The 26,087-nt window shown below is 35.5% G+C and overlaps 1 protein-coding gene across 1 annotated transcript in view; it reads right to left on the reverse strand.

Annotated features, from left to right (window-relative positions):
- Nucleotides 1-19,949: 19,949 nt before the first annotated feature.
- LOC124864025 (potassium voltage-gated channel subfamily C member 1-like) overlaps nucleotides 19,950-26,087 on the reverse strand; it is a 225,435-nt gene continuing 219,297 nt past the window's right edge. The window contains exon 5 of the mRNA XM_047358631.1: nucleotides 19,950-20,280. Coding sequence (XP_047214587.1) covers nucleotides 20,237-20,280 — 44 coding nt within the window. The 3' untranslated portion in view covers nucleotides 19,950-20,236. The remainder of the gene's footprint in view (nucleotides 20,281-26,087) is intronic.

Raw genomic sequence — 26,087 nt, forward strand, 5'->3', positions numbered from 1 at the left:
ACCTTGTGAAGTCTTTTTAGAAAACATGAAACTGGTGTAGCTGCAAAGGATGACCAAACGCAAAATGAATGCCTTTGTACTAGGAATGGGATTTCATTTATAGTGACACACTTACTTTCAGCAAAATGCCAGAATGATCTCTCTTTTTACTTTAGAGTTCTTTTAGTACTTTCTTTAAAGTCAGGTGTTTACAATGCATTAGGAAAGCTCAGACAATTTCAAGACTTTGTAAGCTTCTGACAGATCAATTTAAAACATTTAGTTAAATGGAGACACCAGGAGACGGCAGTGGCACAGGGGTAAAGCACACAACCCATGTATGGAGGCTACAATTCTCGACAGAGCCGTCACGTTTGGCCGATGGCCTTGTCTCCCCCCCTCTCCATCCCATTTCCTGTCGGTCAACTTACAAGGTAAAGGCCACTAGTTCCAAAAAAATATAAAGAAATAAATGGTGGGCCGTCAAACACTCTGCTTCCTTGTGTTTCATTGTGAAAAGATCAATAGAGTTTTGGCAGGACATCAGGAAGCTAGTTGGGGATCTCCTTAACTCTGGTTCATCAAACGGAACAATTTCTAGATAAATGTTTTACATTCATCTGTTTAAATCATTAGTATAAACAGCAAGGGAATGTCCAGCCATCATACTGCTCAGGAAGGAGATGGTTTCTGAATATGAGATATGTTTTGAGTTGAAATATGTTTACTAACCACAAGAGAAAAGCATAAGACCATGTCAACATACTGACTGAAACTGGTAAAAGGGTGTCATTATCCACAATGAGCAGGTTCTGTAGCAACATGGGCTGAAAGTCCACTCTGAGAGGTAGAAATTGTTACTAGAAATGAATGGATTTTGGAGGCGCTGCGTGATAAGGAGCTCGGTCAAACAGAGGGTAGATGCCCAACACACTTATGGGTAGTGCTGAGTTATACAGGTCCTTCTCAAAATATTAGCATATTGTGATAAAGTTCATTATTTTCCATAATGTCATGATGAAAATTTAACATTCATATATTTTAGATTCATTGCACACTAACTGAAATATTTCAGGTCTTTTATTGTCTTAATACGGATGATTTTGGCATACAGCTCATGAAAACCCAAAATTCCTATCTCACAAAATTAGCATGTCATTAAAAGGGTCTCTAAACGAGCTATGAACCTAATCATCTGAATCAACGAGTTAACTCTAAACACCTGCAAAAGATTCCTGAGGCCTTTAAAACTCCCAGCCTGGTTCATCACTCAAAACCCCAATCATGGGTAAGACTGCCGACCTGACTGCTGTCCAGAAGGCCACTATTGACACCCTCAAGCAAGAGGGTAAGACACAGAAAGAAATTTCTGAACGAATAGGCTGTTCCCAGAGTGCTCTATCAAGGCACCTCAGTGGGAAGTATGTGGGAAGGAAAAAGTGTGGCAGAAAACGCTGCACAACGAGAAGAGGTGACCGGATCCTGAGGAAGATTGTGGAGAAGGGCCGATTCCAGACCTTGGGGGACGTGCGGAAGCAGTGGACTGAGTCTGGAGTAGAAACATCCAGAGCCACCGTGCACAGGCGTGCGCGGGAAATGGGCTACAGGTGCCGCATTCCCCAGGTCAAACCACTTTTGAACCAGAAACAGCGGCAGAAGCGCCTGACCTGGGCTACAGAGAAGCAGCACTGGACTGTTGCTCAGTGGTCCAAAGTACTTTTTTCAGATGAAAGCAAATTCTGCATGTCATTCGGAAATCAAGGTGCCAGAGTCTGGAGGAAGACTGGGGAGAAGGAAATGCCAGAAGTCCAGTGTCAAGTACCCACAGTCAGTGATGGTCTGGGGTGCCGTGTCAGCTGCTGGTGTTGGTCCACTGTGTTTTATCAAGGGCAGGGTCAGTTAGTGTGCAATGAATCTAAAATATATGAATGTTAAATTTTCATCATGACATTATGGAAAATAATGAACTTTATCACAATATGCTAATATTTTGAGAAGGACCTGTATGCCCTGCCCTTTTGGTCTGTTTTGAAGGCACACATTGGCTCACCAAGTCTGACATGAATGACAAAGTGATCCAATAAGAATTATCATTCTGTGTTTAGATAAATTAGTAGCTGACAGTAGTGACACTAGAGTTTATTACCGTTAGTACCATAGATTTTAATTAGCATTGCTTCACTGTCAGTAAATCTTGCCTGAATTTACACATTCATTAGATTGGCCTGTAGGTGTCAGCAGAACAGATTGATACATAACAGCCAACAGATAACCAGGAATAAAATAACCCAAAATGTTTTATTGATAAATGTCTTCAGACATGTTGTTGGGTCCTTATTGTGTTGTTTGCTAAACACTAAACATGCTCCTACAGTGCGCAACATTGTTTTGAATTTAACTGGATAGTAGTGTGTTGATGCAAGAATTTAGTGTGAAATATTGTTTCAAAAATATATAAGAAAAAAGCACAGGAGAAATATATAAAATGTCTTAATGTCATTTTTATTTGTTTTCTAAAGTTTTCTCATTCAACTGAATGTGTTACTTTTCTGAACATTTTTTCATAATATTCCTGTTTTTTGTTCATTCTATTATTTAAAAGGGTAGTTGATCAAATAAATCAGCATTCAGTCAAAATTTCATGTTTTCATTTACAGCATAACTTTTTTATAAGTCTCTTTTCAACATTTTTATTCATTTTCTACATGTTTAAAAATAGAAAATGTAAATACCAAGCTTGACATTCAATTAAAATACAATGTGTACAGTGATATATACTTTGTACTTTTTTTCTCTCAAGTGTTTTGACAATTTACTCATATCCAGCATCTTTATTGCATAAAGTCATTCATTAGTTAAAGGAAGCCTCTCATCTTTCTGCTCCTTTATTTTCTCTGTCACTTTGTTGTGATCACAAATCAACTAGGCAAACATATCTTCATGGCAAACCTAGAATTCTTAGTTGGTAAAAAATGGGCTGTAAAAACAAGGAGGGGGAAAAAATGTTTCCATAGAAGATAGTTAAGAATATACCCTATGTGAGGATATATTTTGAAATCGTATTATAAATTGAGACATCTAAAAAAAATCCCCACTGGACTTTTGAATCTTTAAGCCCATTTTCCACACTTCTCCCTGGAATCGTGCACTCCTGGTATTTAGAAAAACGGATGCCAAACAGTTTCTCCTCTAACAGAGAAAAGAAAAGACAACTGTTTTTATCAAGAGGAGAGGCTTCCTTTCAAAAGAACATTTACATTAAAGTCAGTTTTGTAAGTGTCCTACACATGCATTTGGAATTAACCTAAAATATGATGCAACAGAGAACAAGAACTTCAAATAAAAATTCTGTGGGTAAGCAGCAGGAGAAGATGAAGACATGAAAAGGAAGAGGTAAAGCTTTTCACATTTTCTTAATCCTCAAGGATAACTGTTGAAACTCACTGCAAATTCTTACTTGATGATTTAAAAATATACAAAAATGACTTACTGTAATAGTGTAATAAAACTATGCAACTCAAGCTTTAGTTACTGAAGCTAAAAGTCCAGTTTGTCCTGAATATGTAGGCCAGCTGAACAAGCACAATGGACCTGTGATTTGGAAATTCTGAGCATAAATCACAGTTAGTGTGATCATTTAATATATTAGATCACTGTTACACAGGGCTTGAGATTAACGTTTTTGCTCACCGGCCACTGTGGCTAGTGGTTTTCCAAAGTTACAAGCCACTCAGCATTTTCACCAGCCACAATGTTGTTGTTAAGAATTTATGATTAATATGATTGAAGCTGACTATAGCATGCTAAAGTTTACTTCAACTAGATTTACAACAGTTTTAAATGTAAATGAGCCTTTTACACAATCATATCAAGATTACATAAAATACTTGACACTTCATGTCATTATCAACCATTCAGCTCCGATAAAGTTCTGTGCAGGGATGTTTTTAGGGTCTAAAAACATTGGAGTCTTTAGCCCAAACCCAAAATATTTATCTTTCCATAAGATAGTTTATAAGTAATTTAAAGTTAAAATAACATAGGACATATTGTACTAGTTCTCTGTCTCGGCTGGGTTTAGACTGAATGTAAGTTATTGTGAATCAAACAAAAAAGGTTTACAATAATTTTACTTGTTTTTTTATTTTTGTTAGAAGTTGAATGAAGGATAAGAAGAAACATAGTTTAGGAGTCATGAAAAACCATTTTGCTGGAGCAAATAATTACACATTTTGAGGTATTTAGAAATAAACGTAATCTGAATTTTTGATGACAAAACGTTTTCTTAAACTCAGAGATGTTTACTATGGGCCAGATAAATTTCCTTGTTTTATCATCTACATAAATTACCTTTTTAAACATTACACTCTCATCAAAGCGTTCCACTCCTAAGGCTCCATTGTCTAATTTCAAAAAAGGAAATGTGTATAAAGTAGATTTTTATTAAATTCTAGTCAAATGGTAAAATCCTAAAACACATTTATTTATTTTAATTATGACAAGAGCTTTCGAAACATTTCATTAAAATTGTTTCTTCGTTTATGAACCTGTTATCTTTTATCGCCATCTTTTCAGCCCTTCATTCCACTTCTGAAGAAATTTGGCCTGTCAAAAATAATAAATGAAACATTTTACAACACAGTCTTTTGTTCTGCATTGAGCATGTGAGACATTAGAGCAGTTGTTACTATTAAACACTTTCTGAGAGAAAAGGGTGTTAAGTTGTGGTGTTTAAAATATAGCATAGAGCCTCATCCTGGACCATATCAGTACTAATATTACAGTTATTAACATCTGTATACATATGGTATCATTGTTTAATTAGTTTAGTCTATATAATATTACATGTGTAATTCAGAAAAATAAAATAGTTAACTAATTAATGGTCCATCTGTGGTAAATTGTTATGATTTATTCTTAATTATGCTGCATCTTTAAACTCAGAGCTGTATGTTTAGAAACAGAACAGAAGATATGAAAGAGAAGAGGGAGACGTACTTTTGTACTTTCTACTACGTCTTACCACCAGGAGATATTTTCCTGGTTTATTGAGCAACACTTGTTCTGTCTACATGTAGAACTAAGACTGGCTGCAGCAATGAGGTGCAATGTGTTGATCTGAAGGACTTTTATTGTGTTTAGCTACGTTAGGATTAAATGCTTTTATTTTTGACTGAACTGCAGGACCAAATATTTTCACATCATAATGCAAATCCAGCATGTGTTGATTTACCGCTATCTTCAGTTTGGGTTTTACCGCTATGTTTCCACCTGTTCCTGTACACACACACGCACCAGCCTCTCACTCTCTGGTTGGCTCCACGGTTGCTCTAAAATTATCCCTGTTTGAGGCGCTCAGTGTAACTCTTCGGGTAATGAACGAGGCAGGTCGACGGCCCTGGAGTGAACTGCTGTTTTGGACTTCTCCAGAATGGAGTCCGTCTCTGCCTGTGCGCGTAATTGCGCATTCGCAGTGCCGCGAATAAGTACTTTTTGTTTCTCCTTTTAACTCATCGTCAGGTTAGGTGAAGTGGAAGGTGGACTATGTGGAACACAATTTTTTTTTTTTAACTGATTGTTTTTAAGTAAAAATGTGAAGTCCAATAACATTTTGTGGCTGCATCTTTACAATACTTCTAAATTTCTTCTATCAAGACGTCCGGGTCTATTCAGAAAACCTCCGGGTCGTACTGGTTCTGTGTAAAGTTCCCTATATATGAAAATGTGCAGTGTACTAAGTAGAAACATAGTGTTTCTACTTTGTACACTGCGGTAATGTTTCAAATATTACCGCCCCCAACGCGACACAACTGTGTTCTCCACAGGGACCGCCTATCTAAAGCGACGTCGGTCATGAACAGACCAGAGAGCAAACACCGTACGCAGGCGGGGCTCGTGGAAGTTGTAGTGTTGCATTTCAACTTGCTTATTATTTCAGATCCCATTTGAGAAAACTACAATTAAAAACTGTATATATGATTCAACCCGCCAAAGTGGGTAGTCGGAGTGGCTGTTACCCGCCACTGCTAAAACTGACCCGCATTTGGCGGGTTGGTGGGTGTTAATGTCAAGCCCTGCTGTTACAAAACTGGGACAAACCAGTCAAGATTTCAGTGAGCTTGTATGTCAATATAGTCTTTAGGGTCACACGCAGCATTAGACCTAATATTTAGCTTAGAGAACTTCACTGCATTCTTCAGAAAACTAAAAGATGTTACATGTAAGTTCACCATAAGTTAAGAAAAAACAATCAAATTTACTTCAGAGAGATTTGGGTAACATTGTTCTGGATAAACTAAAGAAAACTACTATGAAGACTTCTTTCTTCAAATGTTTTACTATTATAACAATTTTAATCAAATATATATTATTGGTTAGCTCAAAGCGTAAGTGCATGCTCCTTTTTCTAAACACAAATGCAAATGTTCTTGTATTATTGCACATTTTTACATGCATATACAAAACACAAACCTTTTTTCATACATTCAACATTTGTGAAATGTGAAATATTCTATTACTCAGCTTTGGAAAAAAACATGATGGGAATTATGTTAAAAAACACATATATAACAAATATAAATAATAAAAATTATTATTATTTATATTTGTAATATATATATAACAAATATAAATAATAATAATTTATATATATATGTCTATCTATAGATAGATAGATAGATAGATAGATAGATAGATAGATAGATAGATAGATAGATAGATAGATAGATAGATAGATAGATAGATAGATAGATAGATAGATAGATAGATATCCATACAGTATTGTGCAAGAGTTTAAGGCAGGTGTGAACAAATGCTGTAAACAAAGAATGCTTTCAAAATTGGTAGTGTTAATCATTTATATTCGACAATCAACAATATGCAGTGAATGAACAAAAGAGAAATCTAAATAAAATCAATATTTGGTGTGACCACCCTTTGCTTTCAAAACAGCATTAATTCTTCTAGGTACACTTGCACACAGTTTTTGAAGGAACTCGGCTGGTAGGTTGTTCCAAATATCTTGGAGAACTAACCACAGATGTTCTGTGGATGTAGGCTTTCTCACATCCTTCTGTCTCTTCATGCAATCTCAGACACGCTGGATGAAGTTAAGATCAGGGCTCTGTGGGGATCATACCATACCAGTAAGTCTTGTTGTTATTTACGCTGAAGATTGCTCCTAATAACTTTGGCTGAATGTTTAGGTTCGCTCACTTAGCATTTTGTGAAATTGATAAAAATAAATAGTCATTTATATTTCTGAAAGCATTCTTTGTTTACACCATTTTGTCACACCTGCCTAAAACTTTTGCACAGTACTGTATATACCTATATATATATAAATACATGTACGTGGCAAAAGATTTCCCTTTCTGAAACTTTAAACATCTTTTGACAAAAACCAATCAATGAAGCTGGGGCTGCATTAACAATTCGCTACAAGTCTAAATTATCCAACCTTACTGAACTGACCAAGATCAGGTGTGTCTTGTAAAATAATACACAAAAAGCTAAACCTAGTAATTGCATAGTCTTTTAAGTATGTTAATTGCATGCTTGTTTACCAAAGCCTTTATAGATTCTCTTACTGGTCTATATGTGATCACAGTTTTATAATTCCATGCCACAAAAATGTCACTGATGTTCAGATACTTTTTCTGCTTGAAACACATACAGAAAACATTTGCTTGATTTGTTGACATAAATAGGTAGGAATTACTTTTCATCCTACAGAAGATGAAACAAATTACAGCGGTCTGAAGGGATAGCTACATACAGTTTAGACTGAAAAATCTACCTCAAGGCTTCAAGTAAAATTGGGCAGATCCAAATCAACAGTTTGAAATAATCTGAATATTTATCTGAAGTTAGAATTGGTACTGTTGAAAATATATACAGCATCATCATAATATTTCACATTGTATGTCTGATTTTAATACAAAATATTCCTGAGAAAGCTGTTCTTTGTTGATTTAGTTATAATGCTATTTGTTTTTAACCATCCATCAGAAACAGACATTTGCAATTAAACAGCAAAATAAAATGAGACAATAAAACCAAACATTTAATACTTCATTTAGATAGCCTGCTTGCATATCAAGTAAATGCTACAGCTTATGTTTTGCAGATATGACATAGCTTTTGAATTTGTAAACTTTGCTTGAACTTCAGTTTACAAACTTGATTCTGCCCAACATCTTGCAGGTGGTGAAGTAACTTTGAAATATTTCATCGTGCATGCTGAGACTTGACAAAGTTTGCTATTAATCAAGTACACAACAGGTACAAAGCTCACTTCTAGATTGTTTTCAGTGGGAATACAAACAAAGTTAGACTTATGGTAGTTTTACTCAGCCAGAATCAACCCTGTTTTCAATTTTTTAGGTGAAGATTCTGTATAAACTTTCAATGAAAAAAATTAGGAAATACTATTATAGCAAGTTTACCAAAAATACTAGAATTCTACAAAGACTTCTATTGCCCTTAGCAAAAAATTATTTCACAGTATTTCTTGTTTATTACTGTGAAGACCTTTTTCATCATAACTTGCTCAACTCTGTTTAAGGAAAGCAAACAGATGGGAAGGAATATTTAGGTTATATGTTATGACAGTTTATCTGGTACAAAATAAAAGGCCTGCACAAGTAATAAAAGACCAAAACTAGACTATTTTCAGGTTCCAGGTCAATTCACCCCTTTGCTAATTTAAACCACAATTCATGCACATGAGCTGCCATTTAGTGCCAACTTACTTCCATTACATACAGTCAACAAACCATTTCATAATATCTATGAAACTATTGGGTATTAGGTTTTTTTCTCTGGGTAGTTGAGTGTTCTGGTGAATTATGAAGAGAAAAATCTGTAAAAAATTCTAATTTCATGTTTAATTTTATTTATTTGTTTATTTTATGAGGATTTAAAATTACACCTATTCCCATTGACAGTTGTTCTGATCCACATTTAGGACTGTTGACAAAAACATGAGATTATGATCCTCCATCAAACAAAGATAACTCTGAGTAGCCTTCTGCTGCCAGTGATTATTTTTTGGAGCCTAATTGCATTTTCTTACAGACTAAGCTTTAATTATAGAAAATGACTTGAAATCACTGATTATTAAAGCAGATGCAAATAGTTCCCTGGTGGGTAGTATGAAATGTCCCATGATAGATACCTCTATCTTAAACTGTGAAAATGACATACAAAAAGGCTAAAGTTACATTGCAAAGGGATGAAAAGGCCTGTCCCCATATTGTTAACCCACACAATTCTATTTCATTTTAAAGATTAAGAGAACATTGCCAATGTCACAGCTCCAGAACAGTTCACACAAAGTTCCCATAGACAAACCAAACACCACATGATATGGAACACATAAATTAAATAAAGCATCTTGGAAAATCAGAATACCAATAATTCCAAAATTAAATTTCTCTGATATAAAACGTATCAACCTCTCCAGACATTTGATGAAAACGTGTGGGTACTTGACCAAATTGATTGCCTCTGAGCCTGTTTTTTTTTTTTTCCTCTACTGTCCTTTCATCAATTCCTTTCTCATCAGTAAATGTAGTTGAACAAATTAGCAGCTCACAAAACTAACTCATGTCAGTGTTACAGTAAAACATGGAAGTACAAGCATGATTAAAACAAATCAACTGGTTTCCACACTGAGCTACTTGTACAAAAAAAAAAAAAAAAGAACAAAGCGGAAAGCTTCCACTCTGGAATTTTCTCTAAAACATTTCACTCCCTGAATCCCTCAGGGTTTAGAGACTACAGTTCTTTGATTGCTTCCAGAATGTTTGAATAACTAAGATTTTGTTGTTTGGGATTTATTACTTATTTCAAAAATGTGTTTATGATACACTGTGTAGCTTATAGCTGCTTAGAGAAATGCATTTCCATGAAATATCTGAGAAAAAGAGCAAGATCTGAACTTAAATAAAAAATCTGACTGCAATACAAGTGCCCATTTGACAGTAAAGAAAAGATCATTTCTGAATGTTGTGAGAAATATGTTTAATAATTTTGTAATTAAATAAGTTCATATCTATATATTGTTTTCAGATTTATATGTATATATATCTAAGAATGTTTCTGTCTTTAGTTTATATTTTGGCAATAAATTAAAATTGTTAAGAATCTGAAGCATATTATCTTAATATATTACATTTTATTGCGATGCCAGCTTTTTGAATTTGATATTTCTAAAATGGTTCCACACAGCTGTGTGTTTGTTCTTACTTCAGGGTATTTTATCATTTTATGTAATTTGCATAACAGATAAACCTTATTATAGTATTTTTTAATGTTTTTTTTTTTTTTTTTACCCCATTTCCTGACAGAGAAACATTACAGAGTCAAACAAACAGAAATGTTGTGGTGAGAAAAATCCCTTTGCAAATGCTTTGACCAGGTTTCAAGAGCAGACTGATATCTTAGATACCTGGGTCAAACAGGAAAATCCATGTAAAGGGACAACAGAAATTTTCAGTTCAGACTCAAAGAATCAGTGACAGCTAAGTTCAGTTTGAACTAATAGGTTTGCATCTGGTTACTGGCACAGGCAAACACAGTTGTCATTGTATATTGTCCAAGGTTTTGATAAAGGCCACAAGAAGAAGAAAGAACGGAAGAAGTGGTGTGGGAAGGAAGTAGAAAAGCAGCCCTGTTGGAAGTAATAGTAGAAACAGAAGAATGATCTAGCACTACCAGAATACATACCAGAATACATACAAAGAAAGGGTTTCCATGTATCATGTAGCTATCCTTTCTTGTAATACGCACAGCATTTTTTAGGCATCGTACTATTATTAAATCTGACTGTCAGTACAGTCTGTGGCATTTAAACACAAACAGTTCAAAGTAGACACACTTACATTTTTAGAATTGTTATTCATAAGGAGAGATCAGTGGCTTGCAGAAGACATGCAAATTCATGCTGGTGAACAATGCCTTGAAAAATCATTGTCATTTTTGTCCCTAGAATATCTTAGCAGAGACGCTCTTCTAATATTGCTGATGACCTGCTTTCTTAACAAAGTCTGTCTTCTTTCACATCCCGGGGGGAACATGGTCTGCAGAATCTCTGTTCCTCTTCATTTACTAAAGGGACACAGGAGTTCTTCTTCATTTATTATGTCTCTAGAAAGTGCTGTTTCCTTAGGATATGTGTCTTTTTCTTATTATAACAACAAGTTAGGGGGTTTAACTTGGTAACCTGGTATTTTTTTCTAAAATTACCAAGTGGAAAAAATATGATGTTATTTCTCTAATATATCTTTCCTCTCATTTTACTCATTCTTCTAATTGCCTTTTTCTGGTTGCAGTTGTTTCAATTCATGCCATGCAACATTTGCTAGAGATGAGGAGCAATTTTAATGAAGGGAAGGGAGTGGAGGTGGGATAAAAACATTGGAAAAAGCAAAGAAAAAAAGAGATCCAGTTGCATCTTAATCTTCAGTGAAATACTTTTTCTTGTTATGCAAATGTTAATGTCTGCATGAGTTTCTGCTTGTACCATCTGATATACCCATCCAAGTGTCTGCCTTTGGTTAAATTCTGTCAAAGTTGGTAAAAATGGACATTATGATTTGGGATGTCTCAAGATAACATTTACAGTGTACTGCAAGACTGGGGGGATAGCTTGCATTTTCCCTAATCTGATACACCCCTGTTTATTCTTATAGGTCCTGTAGCTTAGTACTGATTAGTTGGAGAGTCGAACAGTAGGAACTTTGGAAGAGGCTGTGCTCAAAATTGTTAAGCATTCATGGTCCATTATAAAGCTGAAAATCTCAAAAAATGACAGAAACCAAAATATGTGACTAGAGTTATTTGAAATAAAAGATGGCATCAGTAAAGCAATAATTATACACAGCTGTGGAAATAGTGACCTTCTGGTAGATGGTCTCCAGACCCCAGCTTTCAAGATATTAATTTGGGAAGCTCCTTCTGTGCTTTGCTTCATCATTTGCTTCAAAAGTCGTGAAAAGATTCAAAAGGGCTCATAATTAAAAGGGATTTTTCTTTTGTGTTGCATGTGATAATGGAAATGATCAGGTTGAAGGGCATCTGTAAAACTCCTTTCTCTTCTCTTGGTCTTTCCTTTCAGTTTCTACTTTGAAAATATTAGGGAAAAGTGGAACAGCAGCCCTATTTACTGTTTTCCTCTTCATTATGAGATTGTGGTGGTTGAGTTAGAAGCTCAGCACTGCAAGGAAAAATAAAAATATAATTAGTCAGGACATAAAGTGTATAAGCAATAACTCTTGATCCTTCAAACACCAGACCATGGCTCACAATGCCATTCTTTACAGATGGTTAATAGTTGAAAAGTCAAATAATAATTATTTTTATAAATCATGTAAGATCTCAACATTTTTTTGTTGGATCTTTTACACATAATGAATACCATCCACTTCTGGTGTAGATAAAGGTCAGGTCACATCACTTGGATGATGCAAATGGATAAAATAATGCCTTTTTCTGTTTGTTTTCACTGGCGTGGCATCTTAAAGTGTTTGGGTTGGCAGCACCAGCCATTACTTGCGTCAAATACATTTTAATTTATGACAGCATCTTATTCAAGGTTTTTTTTTTTTTACATTTAAAAGCCAAGTACTACTAGAGAGTAGGAAGGCAATGTTGGAGTTTTTAATTCCCTATGACATTGCGTCTGTTTAAACAAAAGACACACATGTAGAAGTGCAGAAACGTAAACCTCTATTTGGAAGTTATAAGGACAAAATAGCAACACAATATATCTTAAATTGTGTGAAAAGTAAAATGGACTTAAAGTTTTACTTTTTAAAGTGGGATGGTGTTAAAAATAGAGTTTTTATTAACCAAGCATGGGGCCATGAAACAGAAAGAGAGACCAAACAAAAATAAAATATTTAAAATAATGTTTTAAGTTGCTGGTGTAGCCTTCATCAATATATAGCCAATGAAACCATATAACCATAAATCCACAGTTACTGATTGTCATAATGATTAATTGTCATTCAGATCCAGATAGCCACAAATCAGGAGATTTAGGATAATCAATGAGCAGAATTGCAATTATTTTATCCACCATCACATAAATAATTTTATAGTATTATTTCTTCAGCAATAAAGCTAACATCCAGTATGAAACCATATTGCATGCTTGTCTTTTTGCCAAAAGCATCAATACTAAATTCAATTTTTTTCCCACTATATTCAGATGTTTGTTGGAACCCCTGATAAAGATGTATGAAAAAGCTTTGAAATAAAATATTTTATTTTATTCATAATCTTTAACTGCAGCAGCGTACTCTGAAAAGAAATCCAACCTTCCCTTAAGAGTATTTTTATTCAGTGGTGATAACAATCCAATGTTAAGAAATATTTCTTAAAATGATTAGTGGTATAACCGACAGTACTCCTCCTGCCAATACTTCCGAGCAGGAAAAGTAACATTCCAAAAGGCTAAAGCATAAGGAGAGACAGATCTGACTATTCCTTTTTGCAAAATCTCTAAATAGTCCATTGTCACAGGTCCTCTGTTCAGAATTCTCCTCTTCAGCTTCCCCTACTGCTTTTTAAAAGGATACAAGTCTGGGGACTGGGGTGGCCATGGAAGAGGATTGTTTTTGTGTTTGATTTCTGGTATTTTGACCATTGTCTTGCATCCCAACAAGAGTCCAATGGCTTTGGAAGAGAAATACTGTAGGCCCTAAGCATTACAGATCCCGCACCATAGTTAACAGTGGGGCATTAGGTGCTTTTCAACATGTCCATCCTTTGGTTCATGACAGATCCACCTGAAAGGGTTTGTTACTGAAAGGCTTAATTTTTATTTTGATTGACATATAAAGCCCTTCATGATCTAGCTCCACCATACAGAGATCTGATTGTTCCATATGTTCCTAACAGAGCACTGCGTTCTCAGACTGCAGGTTTACTGGTGGTTCCTACAGTCTCTAGAAGTAGAATGGGAGGCAGATCCTTTAGTTATCAGGCTCCTCTCCTGTGGAACCAGCTCCCAGTTTTAGTCCGTGAGGCAGACACCCTGTCTACTTTCAAGGCTAGGCTCAAAACTTTCCTTTTTGATAAAGCTTATAGTTAGAGTGGCTTAGTTTATCAGGGAGGGAGCCTTCCTCCCTCCCTGTTGGATGGAGTAAGGGAGAGTCAGGTTTAGCCTAAACCGGCTCAGTTATGATTGAGATCCAAACACACCCTCCATTTCTGCTACCTGTATGACCCCTTCTCTTTTCCAATGGTTATAATCAGTCTGACAGAGAGAGGTATCCCAATCCTTGTGGTTTTTAGTTTAACAATGGCCAGCAGTGGGACCCTTTGTGGGGTGCCTTGAAACGACATTGTTGAAAATAAGCGCCGTTTAACTAAATAATCTGAACTGAAACTTTCTGTGTAGTTATGGTGCTATAGGCTTAGGCTGCTGGAGGACATAATGACCACTTTCACCCTCTTTGCTACATTCTCACACTACTCTCCAATTTTGCATTATTTGCTGTTATTTCAGCTTTTAACTTTGTTCTCTCTCTTTTCTCTTCCTAGAAGCTACACCTGGCCTGGCTCTGTGTCTACCTGTGACACCTTTCTGGAGAGGGGCATTGTCCGAGCTTCTGCTGGCAGCAACTTATTGCTTACCCTCTACCGATGATCCACATGGCCCTTTCTTTCGGTGGTTAACCCTTTCTCTTTCCTAGACATGGCGATTGACTGAGCTTTTACTGAAACTAATTATATGTGCTCTCTTTCAGACTCTAACCTTGAAAACTGGCTCAGAGTTTATCTGTTCTTTCTTTCTAGGTGAAACGACTAAAGGAGCTACATCCATTAACATTTACTTTTCCTTCCCATAGAAAGTACTCCTGGATCAGTGCTTCTTTGTTCTCTTTGTGTCTCTGCTCTGTTCTCTCAAACCCCCAGTCGGTCGTGGCAGATGGCCGCATACACTGAGCCTGGCTCTGCTGGAGGTTTCTTCCTGTTAAAAGGGAGTTTTTCCTCTCCACTGTCGCTACATGCATGCTCAGTATGAGGGATTGCTGCCTTAATATAAATTCATCTCATATTACATAATCTCACAGGGCAGAAAAAAGAAGAGTCAACGCCAGTGGCGGTCCACTGTCTCTACATGCTCATCCGGGAGGAGGGAATGCTGCAAGTCACTGACTTGATGCAATCTGCTGGGTTTCCTTAGACAGAAAAACGTTTTATCCAATTTGAATAAATAACTGAATCTGACTGCACTGTTCAATGGTTAGGATTAATTGGAATGTATGTACCTGACTGTTGTGAAGTACCTTGAGACAACATGTGTTGTGAATTGGCGCTATATAAATAAAATTGAATTGAATTGACCAAATCTTTGACAATACTTAGTGATTTCTGGCACTACATGGTGCGTGTTAATAATAGACCTCTGCTCTCTGCCTCATGCGAGGTGAAATTTCACTCAAATGCCAGTTCCTGGTCTCAAGGTAAAGAACCAATTTTAAAAGTTACAGTTCTTTGCTGGTTTAATAAAATGCCACAGAAATTTCCAGAGTGAAATAAGTTCAACATGCAGAGTTGCTAGTCCCTCTTTATTTGTTTAGGTGCATTAACAGTCTTTCCCCCTAACCCTTCTAATTAACCAGCTAACATCACCTAATTATATGCCCAGTTTGTATAAAGAGCAAAATGGCAAGAGCCAATAATATTCTCCACAATGAGCACATTTACTTAAATACTTTTGTATATTTACTTCAGTTGGTGTTTATATAATATTTTGGTTCAGTTTTTCACCTATGTATACATCTTCATACCAGCATCTGCAAAATGGATCATATTAAACTAGTTCTAAAATCACTGCATAGTCTCCCTATTTGTCAAAGAATAGGTTTTAAAATTCTGCTATTGGTCTATGAAGCATTAAATGGTCTAAGGCCAAATTACATTTCTGAGTTTTTAGAGACCTGCCTACTCTGTTTTCAGGACATGGCTAGTTTCTGTGCTCCTTGGCTCTGGAACAAACTCCCTGAAAACCTGAGATGTGTTGAAACAGTTGGTTCCTTTAAATCTGGAAAGAAAACATTTTTGTTGCTGTCATTCCTCAGATGTCTTCTCAGGCTTGTCTATGAATGGTGCTATGAATAAACTTGCCAAAAAAATAAACATATGCATTTTTAAAAGGAAACAAAAAATAAAGTCAGAGTTAGCAAAAAACATTATTTTTTTACTACTTGTAACTAAAGCAGAATTTAACTGTATCTTTAGCTGCAAAAAAAAAGATTTGTAAATAAAAGGCATCCCCTAATACTCACTTTAAAGAGTACTCACTCTCACGTTTTGTGTTTGTCTGTGTTTCAGCATCAGAATATCAATAAACAAGCACTTAGATCACAATTTTACATATTTTTAAGAGATTCTGTTTAAACCATGTTTAAATCATTTCTAAACCTGGTGTTTTTCCCCCTGTATAAATGTACTCAAAGTAAAGTTTGGAATCTTCTTTTTTCTGCCTTGTGAGATTATGTAATATGAGATGAATTTATATTAAGGCTGTTTCACATCTTTATCAACATCTCTTTTATTCAGTAATTGTTAAAACACTCTTTTTGGATGATATGTTTTTTGTGAGGATAATGAAACTACATTTAAGCCACAGTTGAGGCTTTTAAACTCCAAAGATGCTGCTGGCAAAGAGTCCATTGTGATATTTATAATGCTTAAAATTATAGAAAGGCGTTTTTACTTTACAACAGGCACACAGCTTTAAAATAATCTTTTTAAGTTTGTGCAATAAACACAAGAAAGAAAATTGACTCCTCTTAATATGTAGTTTCCAATTTAAAGGTTTTGTGTGTATATGCATATGTGTCCTTTGTATCAATACAGTAAAACAAAACAAACAAAAATATCAGTACGAAGCTCCCACAGCAAACTCAGCATGCAAGTCCACTATGAACAAAGATTGAATATGACACAAATTAATGCTTCTCTACTTCTGAGAAACCCACACAAAGAATTCAAATGCAGACGTCATTGAGGAGGCTGGCCAGTTCTCTGATATAACAAATGGCAATAAAGTCCAAAATCCATGAGTTCAATTTTTAAATCAGAGGACTGCAGCCAACCAGGACCAGGCTGAAGTCTAGAAAACGAAAACAAAAAAATAAACGGATAAATAAATAAATAGCAGTGGAAGACCTCTGTTGGTGTTTTTCACTCTGATTAAATCCAACAGACAGTTTTGGCTGCATCACATTAGTGATAACTAATTCGATTTTGTTTAAGTTTGTGTTTGCTGACATGACATTCTGCAATCAATCAAGCTACACTTGTGTGAGATGGAACAAGCTGGAAGTGAAGTTTGTGAAGGCTGTTTGGCCTTGATGTGGAACAGAGGCTGTTGAAAAGAAAAGTACTAGAAAACAGAAAACAAAATGAATGAAAACTAAAGTGTTACAGCAATACACAAACACAAGGTGAGGTCATACAACACTAACAGTGCACAATAGTGGAGCAACAGTGGAGCTCACATTCTTACATGATGAACGGAATTTTCCTTTGTTTCTTTCTGTCCTCCATCATTTCATCACATTTTTCTGTCTTGCCCAGAACTTTTCCTTCTCCATCTCCTCACTTCGACGTTGCTCAGTTGATAGAATACTCAGAACACAACATTTTAAAGCATGTACACCTATTATCTTCTTCAGTAACATTTGACTTTATTCTTTTATTATGGTATTCACTATTCCTGTCCCCTCCTCAGTGAGGTCACCCTTTAAGTCAGTTTTTTTCTCCATGTGCAAAACATACTCCATTTAGCCATTTTCTTTAATTGTTTTTGTGTGCATGGTAGGCTGGTGTCTCACAGAAGTGATGATTTATTTTTGGGGTGGGAAATAAAGGGGACCTCACAAGGAGGAAGGAGGCAGGACAAATAGTGAATTTAAAATAGCATTTTGGTGACTAGAACATGTAGCATAAACATGCACAAAAGAGTACATTTTTTTTGTTCTCCAGTTTTTTGTTTTTTATACATACAATGCATAATTGGGGAAACATTACAGAAAGGAATCATATGGAAAATAGATACCTGAATTGTAAATGAATGAAAACACAAGAAACATTAGCAAAATGGACAGAAGCTAAAAAATAGCAATTATAACACACACAAAAAAAAAAAACACATCGGAAAAGTTCCTTCAGCCCCACTGTTTCTTGTTGAATCCATCTGAGATAAATATTGTAGAGCACTACACTCTATAACAAACTTTCCTGTCAGAAGAGATAATTTAATAATTTCAGATTTGTTTAATCTTCGTTGAATTCAAACTCTTACACAATCTCTTGCCTGGATCATAAATCAAAGTTGAAATAAAATCTTGGCAGAATCATGAATTATAGTTAGGCTAAAAATATGTCCCAACTACCCAACTGTCAATGGCAAAAAACCATTTCAAATCAAATAAATAGGAAAGAAGGATTATAAAAGATGTGGAGGTGCACTAAAATGGACCACAATCCATTTTTGCCTGAGGGAACAGGTTAACTGTCATACATTTTTTCAGTGTTAAACTGCATAATTGTAAGTTTTTTATTGATGTGTTTATTTTCTGAACTTACGGCCATCTAAATGATACCATAAATAACAGTATATTGTAGATTAAAAACAACTAAAATGCTGAGTCCAAACTATGAACGAGGAAACTTTGGTGAGAAGCAGTCTTGGAAGGAGACAGTTTTGTTCACTTGCAGCAGAGGAGTCGAGTTGAAAATTTCTTTGACCGTTTTTTAGTTTCTTCAGATTAGTTCAACTTCTACATTTACCTGCATATATCTAAAAAATACATACATTTCTCAACAGTTTTCCTTGAATAGAAAAGCAAATAAAAATCTCAAAATCTATAACAAAGCAGCTTCATAGCAGTTATTATAAATGGTACTCCTTCTCATCCTGAAAAAATAATATGTCTCCCCCCTTACCTATCCCCAATACAGTACGTAGGTTGATCTGTTCCCACCAACAGCATCAGCATTTCAGCATGCGTAATTTTAGCCCGACCCACTTCTTCTAGCATCAGGTGAGATTACAGTAGCTTTGTTCTGCATGCCAGTTTTTATTGTATGCATCCAGACGCATACACTCTTATAGTAGTTTAAATGTTTTATATACATTCCTTATGTTTTTAACTAAAATGTCAACTTTCCTTAAAGCAATATTCACATGTGTAATTGCTGCTTGCATTGGAAGACCATGTAGAAACGTATACATATTTACAGTGTTGTGACAAGCAGAACCTTCCACTAAAGTGACTATTATAGTCATTAGGAACAGTTGTGGGGAGGTAAGAAGATAATAAAAAAATTACGAAATGTGGAGAATTGATCCGTGTACATGTTTATATTGTATATGTTTATTTATAACATATAAACATACACAATATATAAAACAAATACAAACCATACAAATCTACTGTTTATTTGTATTATGTAACTGGCTGTAATACTAATTTACTGAATGAATTTAGCAATGGTGGGGTTCCTAATTTTACATTTTAGTTAAAGTAGTAGTGGTTAACTGTCAATTAGTGTTGAATTAGTGACCCTTTGACATATAAGTGACCTCTGGAAGAGATTTTTTAATCAGTCTTAACTTTTCTTTCTTCCTTGTGGTTGTATCTCTATGATAAACATGAACTAAGTTTTAATAAATTTTTTTGCAATAGCTCTAATCTCAATTTATTCTCCTAAACCATGTTCTCAGCTGCATCACTGGAATCTGGCAGAAGATTACAAGTAGCATCTAATCAGTTATACGGAATCAAATATTTGACTTCGTAAAATCTGTTTATCTCCCAGGACAATGTATGAGCATAAATGAAGAATGTAGGAGTAGGACTAGGGGAAAGCTTAGCTTCCTATCATGATGATAATTTGATTCTTCATTAGCAGCATTTCAATTATGTACAAAAGAGAAAGAGTATCCTTTAATAGTTTGTTCTGAAATCAAAAATACTGAAAAAGATGGTAACACAAATAAATGCTAATGAATGTTGATAACATGAAAACGATCTATTGGTCTCTTTCTTTATGACTAAAAAAAGCAAAAAAAAAATGTATCAATCTTATATCTGTGCATCTTTGTCGAGAGGTAGATGCAGTTCAGGGCGCACTCAAACTGTTGTAATCCCTTTAATCTCAGCCATTTTTCAATATTCCTCCACGTTGTTCCCTTCTTCTTATCTGGCATTTGGCATCTGCTCTTCTTTTACCATGGGCTGTCACTCCAGTAGCCATTCATGGCACCTCCGACTACGCAGTCACAGCCGAAAAAAAAAAAAGACAAGGTGGATAGACAAAAGAGAAAGGGTGGGAGTTTGGGGGTAAAGTTTTGGAAAAAAACAGGGAAAGAGAGAAGCCAAAAAAGGAGAAAACTAAAAATACTCATTCTAGTTGCAGATTCAAGTATTAGTGCTCTGGATGGCAGTGGTGGTAAAGTAAGTGAAATGTCAGTCAACTCAGACCTGAGGAAATCCCAGCTTCCCATTCTAATGCTGAGCTGCAGTGTCTGAAAATGTCATCAACAGATTTTCCAAAACTAAAATTTCCCTATAAAAACAGTTTTAAAGCTAAACCAGGGCAGGCACTTGCTTTGGTTTTACTTCTGCCTTTGATGGCTCCAACATTTGTTCTTGTTTTAAAACAGCAAAATATAATTTGCAAGTAATTATTTTCATTTTTCTAAAAAAAAATGGTCGTAAACAAGATTTATGACCTTGTGTGCTTGTTAAAACTGCCAGGAGGTAAGAAAGTACATTCAGTCTTGTTGTCTACAGAAGTGATATATACAGGTCCTTCTCAAAATATTAGCATATTGTGATAAAGTTCATTATTTCCCATAATGTCATGATGAAAATTTAACATTCATATATTTTAGATTCATTGCACACTAAATGAAATATTTCAGGTCTTTTATTGTCTTAATACGGATGATTTTGGCATACAGCTCATGAAAACCCAAAATTCCTATCTCACAAAATTAGCATATCATTAAAAGGGTCTCTAAACGAGCTATGAACCTAATCATCTGAATCAACGAGTTAACTCTAAACACCTGCAAAAGATTCCTGAGGCCTTTAAAACTCCCAGCCTGGTTCATCACTCAAAACCCCAATCATGGGTAAGACTGCCAACCTGACTGCTGTCCAGAAGGCCACTATTGACACCCTCAAGCAAGAGGGTAAGACAGAAAGAAATTTCTGAACGAATACGCTGTTCCCAGAGTGCTGTATCAAGGCACCTCAGTGGGAAGTCTGTGGGAAGGAAAAAGTGTGGCAGAAAACGCTGCACAATGAGAAGAAGTGACCGGACCCTGAGGAAGATTGTGGAGAAGGGCCGATTCCAGACCTTGGGGGACCTGCGGAAGCAGTGGACTGAGTCTGGAGTAGAAACATCCAGAGCCACCGTGCACAGGTGTGTGCAGGAAATGGGCTACAGGTGCCGCATTCCCCAGGTCAAGCCACTTTTGAACCAGAAACAGCGGCAGAAGCGCCTGACCTGGGCTACAGAGAAGCAGCACTGGACTGTTGCTCAGTGGTCCAAAGTACTTTTTTTGGATGAAAGCAAATTCTGCATGTCATTCGGAAATCAAGGTGCCACAGTCTGGAGGAAGACTGGGGAGAAGGAAATGCCAAAATGCCAGACGTCCAGTGTCAAGTAGCCACAGTCAGTGATGGTCTGGGGTGCCGTGTCAGCTGCTGGTGTTGGTCCACTGTGTTTTATCAAGGGCACGGTCAATGCAGCTAGCTATCAGGAGATTTTGGAGCACTTCATGCTTCCATCTGCTGAAAAGCTTTACGGAGATGAAGTTTTAATTTTTCAGCATGACCTGGCACCTGCTCACAGTGCCAAAACCACTGGTAAATGGTTTACTGACCATGGTATCACTGTGCTCAATTGGCCAGCCAACTCTCCTGACCTGAACCCCATAGAGAATCTGTGGGATATTGGCTAAAGGCCGCTATCGAAGCATCCTGGGCCTCCATAAGACCTCAGCAGTGCCACAGGCCGCATTGAAGCAGTCATTTCTGCAAAAGGATTCCCGACCAAGTATTGAGTGCATAACTGTACATATTTGAAGGTTGACGTTTTTTGTATTAAAAACACTTTTCTTTTATTGGTCGGATGAAATATGCAAATTTTGTGAGATAGGAATTTTGGGTTTTCATGAGCTGTATGCCAAAATCATCCGTATTAAGACAATAAAAGACCTGAAATATTTCAGTTAGTGTGCAATGAATCTAAAATATATGAATGTTAAATTTTCATCATGACATTATGGAAAATAATGAACTTTATCACAATATGCTAATATTTTGAGAAGGACCTGTACACATGTGTTAGCATAAAAAACAAATCAACAGATTTATGTAGATAGACTGTCTTCCTACACCAAGATTCTGTAGACAAATATAAAAACATACAAGATGAAGGATCAAACCATTTCCAAAAATTATGTTTTATGTGACATAATGCAGAGGATTTATGACAAAAAACTAAACTGTATTGTAACAGTGGTTTTGATTAACACCAGCCCTGGCTTAGCACTGGAACCGCATTTGGTAGAACATTCTGTTTCTGGGAGTCTCCAGACTAAGAACCGTTATCAGTTTGGTGGTTTCTTTTTTTATTTAATTAGGCTAATTTCTATGTGACAAACGTGTTAGAATAACAATAGATTTGATAACTACTCCTTCAGTATAGTGTATGAACTATCCACAGATGTAGTGACATTTTAATTCTTTGTAACCTTAACTAATTATATGACAACAAAGACTTCCAAAGACTTCTCTTAGTCTGCAGACTTTACAGCTCAGTGTTTGGAGGAGAGCTCAGGTAAGAAGACAGCAGATGAGGAGTGAAGTTCTGGAAAAAAAAATCTGTTGTTATGATGACTGCACTGAATAAAATGTTAATACTGATCATTTTCCCCTAAATGACTAAATAAATGTTACATGCACCAGCTCTGCAGTGTTAATCTCTTTTGACAATGATTACAAACAGCTATTGTCTTGTGACACTTTAGAAAAAGCTTCTGGAAGATCTTCAGGAAAATGTATTCTCCTTATTTATTTATTTATATTGCATAATTCAAATTGGGATCTTTGTTAGATTAACCATATACAATAGTTGTCTAAGAAAACACTAGCTTCCTCTAACTCTAACTCAGGGATATTTTACACCTCCTCAGAGTATTAGACTCACTGAATGTGATCTAAATAACACATGTTGCTAATTCTCTGCTTAAACCGTCATAAATAGAAACTAATTATTTCAAGTACTGCTACAGTAAAAATGGGTAAGGAGAAGCAGGGCAAGATATCAGTTTTTATGATCTTGTTGTGGACATTTTTAGGAACAAAACATGCCTAACAATAAAACAATAATTATCTAACACTGTAGCCTATGTGTTTTTAAATGTGCATCATTTTAGAGGATTTATGTCTAAATGCTTTTGCTTTGTTTAGTCTGCTACTGGGCATTGTATATGCTGCTATTTTGAAAATACACTGTTTACATACCATTGTTATTGTATATGTTAGGCAAAATGCGTGAATTTGTTCCTTCTAAATCTTAGTAGTATTCACAGCTTCTTAATCTTATTCACAGCTATTCTTAAATATTCACAGTAATGCATTTACGTGCAAGGCCAGTCAAAAACAGGCAAGAATAAGTACAGAGTAACTACGTGAAAACTAACTTCTTCTCAGTCTTAATTAACCAAGACTCTATTCCTGTTAGTAAGGAAAGTGTGTTTTAGTAAATTGGTGTATTTTCAAATACAATTGCAAGAATGTATATTTTAAACTTGTCTTAGATTAAGCTAATCTTTAGAATTAAACATCAAAATACAACTCTAGCTCTGTTTCTTTTCTGAAGCACAAGTTTAAGATAATGCAATAAAGAATAAAAGAACAACTGGTAAATAGCATTTTTCAATATTATTGCTTTTGTGATATTTTGCTTTTTGTAATTTGCATGTTGTCCGTTCTGTTATGTTTTCTTTTGGCCGAGCTACAAGATGGAAGGAATGGGAGAGTGGCATCGCCTGAGGCCAGATGGATCAAAGGTCTCAAAGGTGGAATTGGTGATTGGAGTGAGTTGCAGTGGAGCCCCTGTCATTCCAGAAATGTTATTTAGGCTGCGTGACTTCTCATAACCTATAACTACATTAAATGGACATGGCAAAGATAATGGTTAAAGCAGGGTAAAGATCATTCACAACAAATATTAGAAGGTGAGGATGTTTATGGTATAACGAAGGTTTGGAATGCAAGGACCATAGTCAAATAATAATATATTCATCGATGTCATGTCATCACAGCATCAAATACAGTAAGTATATACCATTGGTTATATTTATAAGCATTTTCAAATGAAATAAAGTATAAAATAAATAAAACAAAAGTAATCTCAAAGAAAACCAATATGTTCCAGATTAAAAAGAAGATTTTTTGAAAGAAAGACAGATGGATGGAGAGACAAAAAAAGATGAAGAGACAAACACAGACAGACAAAACAGGGAAAGCTGTCAGTTGCCATTACATCACTGAACTAACTAGAGATGGCGCACAGCAGACCAAACAAAATGTGTGTTGAAGGGGGTATATGCATTGCACAAGATCCCTTCATCAAAATCTAACCATGAACATATTTTCGCTCTGCATCCACTGCATTAGTTTAGAATCTGAAGAACAATGTAGTTGCGCTTTATTAGAAACAGAGTAACTCAAGCATTTAAATCATCTTGAGCAAAACGTAAACAGTAATACATCCTTTACAGATTTTTATTTAGACTTTTCCTTCCAGCTGTTTTGGCCACTACAAAGGATGGAAAAACCCACTCTGGAAAACACTGAACAAGATGGAAGGACAGAAAGAGAGATAGAAAGACACACTTACTAATAACAAACCATCTAAAGGTACGCGGTAAGCAATATTTTTTATCCTTCCTCCGAAGGTTCATATTCAAATTACATGTCAGGTAAAATACCAGTGTGATACACATTACAGCCTATTAAAGGGACATTTTTAGTGTTTGAACTGTCACACATTCTGATTTCAAGGAAATGTGAAAAATGATACTGGAAAGAGAATTAAGGATATTCTATTTTTTTTTCAGAAAGCAATGATTGATTTTCTAAAATCCTCTACTTTTTTCTGATTCAGTTTTCATGCTTTTGTTTTGATGAAAAATAACACAGTTCTCTGTTGCACTGATGAATGACTCCGTTTTTTTATATTGAAAATAAATATTCTTCTTTGCTGGTGAAACAATGAACTTTAACCATTTCTGATGAACTGTGAGTTTGAACAGCTGACTTTATGTGTGATCAGCTGATTTAGGATGTTATTGATTGCAGTGCCCCACCTGCATGTAATTCAGAAAGCTGACATGGTGTCTTTTTTTTTCTTTCAGCTTTTGTTATTATATTAACAAAATGATTATGAGAATTAGGTCTGTAACTGTAATCTGCATGCAGTCTGAATAGGAACAGTTAACACAGAAGTGTTATTATTTTCAGCCGTATGAACCCATTTATCAAAGCCAATTTTATCAAATCATGGCCTATTCTCTGAGTAAAACTAAGGCAAATGTAAATCAAATCTGATAACTGGCAAAATTACTTTCCATAATAGCACTACCCAAAACAACTAAATAATGTTTACTGTGTTAATGATGACATCAAAACCTCCGAAAGTGCTGGCTATTAGGATCTGTGCAACATTTGCAATAATAATTTTTGAAATTTTTTTATGAGATTGTATATTTTCATCCAAACTAGGAAAAACAGATATAAATGAAATAAAATAGAAAAAAGATTTACCCATCAGCCCAGATATAACCTTTTAGATGAATATTTGTACATTTAAAATGAAAAATTTACAATTTACAAATCATACAGTAGAAGTTCTTGTCAGAAACACCGTAGAGGAAAAGAGATGTTCCAAATGTATAAAATGCATGGGAACTTAAATAAAGTTAAGTAAGGCTACATTATGTCGGGGTCTGTTCTTGTAAACTCCTCCTGAGCATTCAGGTCTCCTCCTCAGACACT

The sequence above is a fragment of the Girardinichthys multiradiatus genome, chromosome Y, assembly GCF_021462225.1.
Source record: "Girardinichthys multiradiatus isolate DD_20200921_A chromosome Y, DD_fGirMul_XY1, whole genome shotgun sequence".
NCBI lineage: Eukaryota > Metazoa > Chordata > Actinopteri > Cyprinodontiformes > Goodeidae > Girardinichthys > Girardinichthys multiradiatus.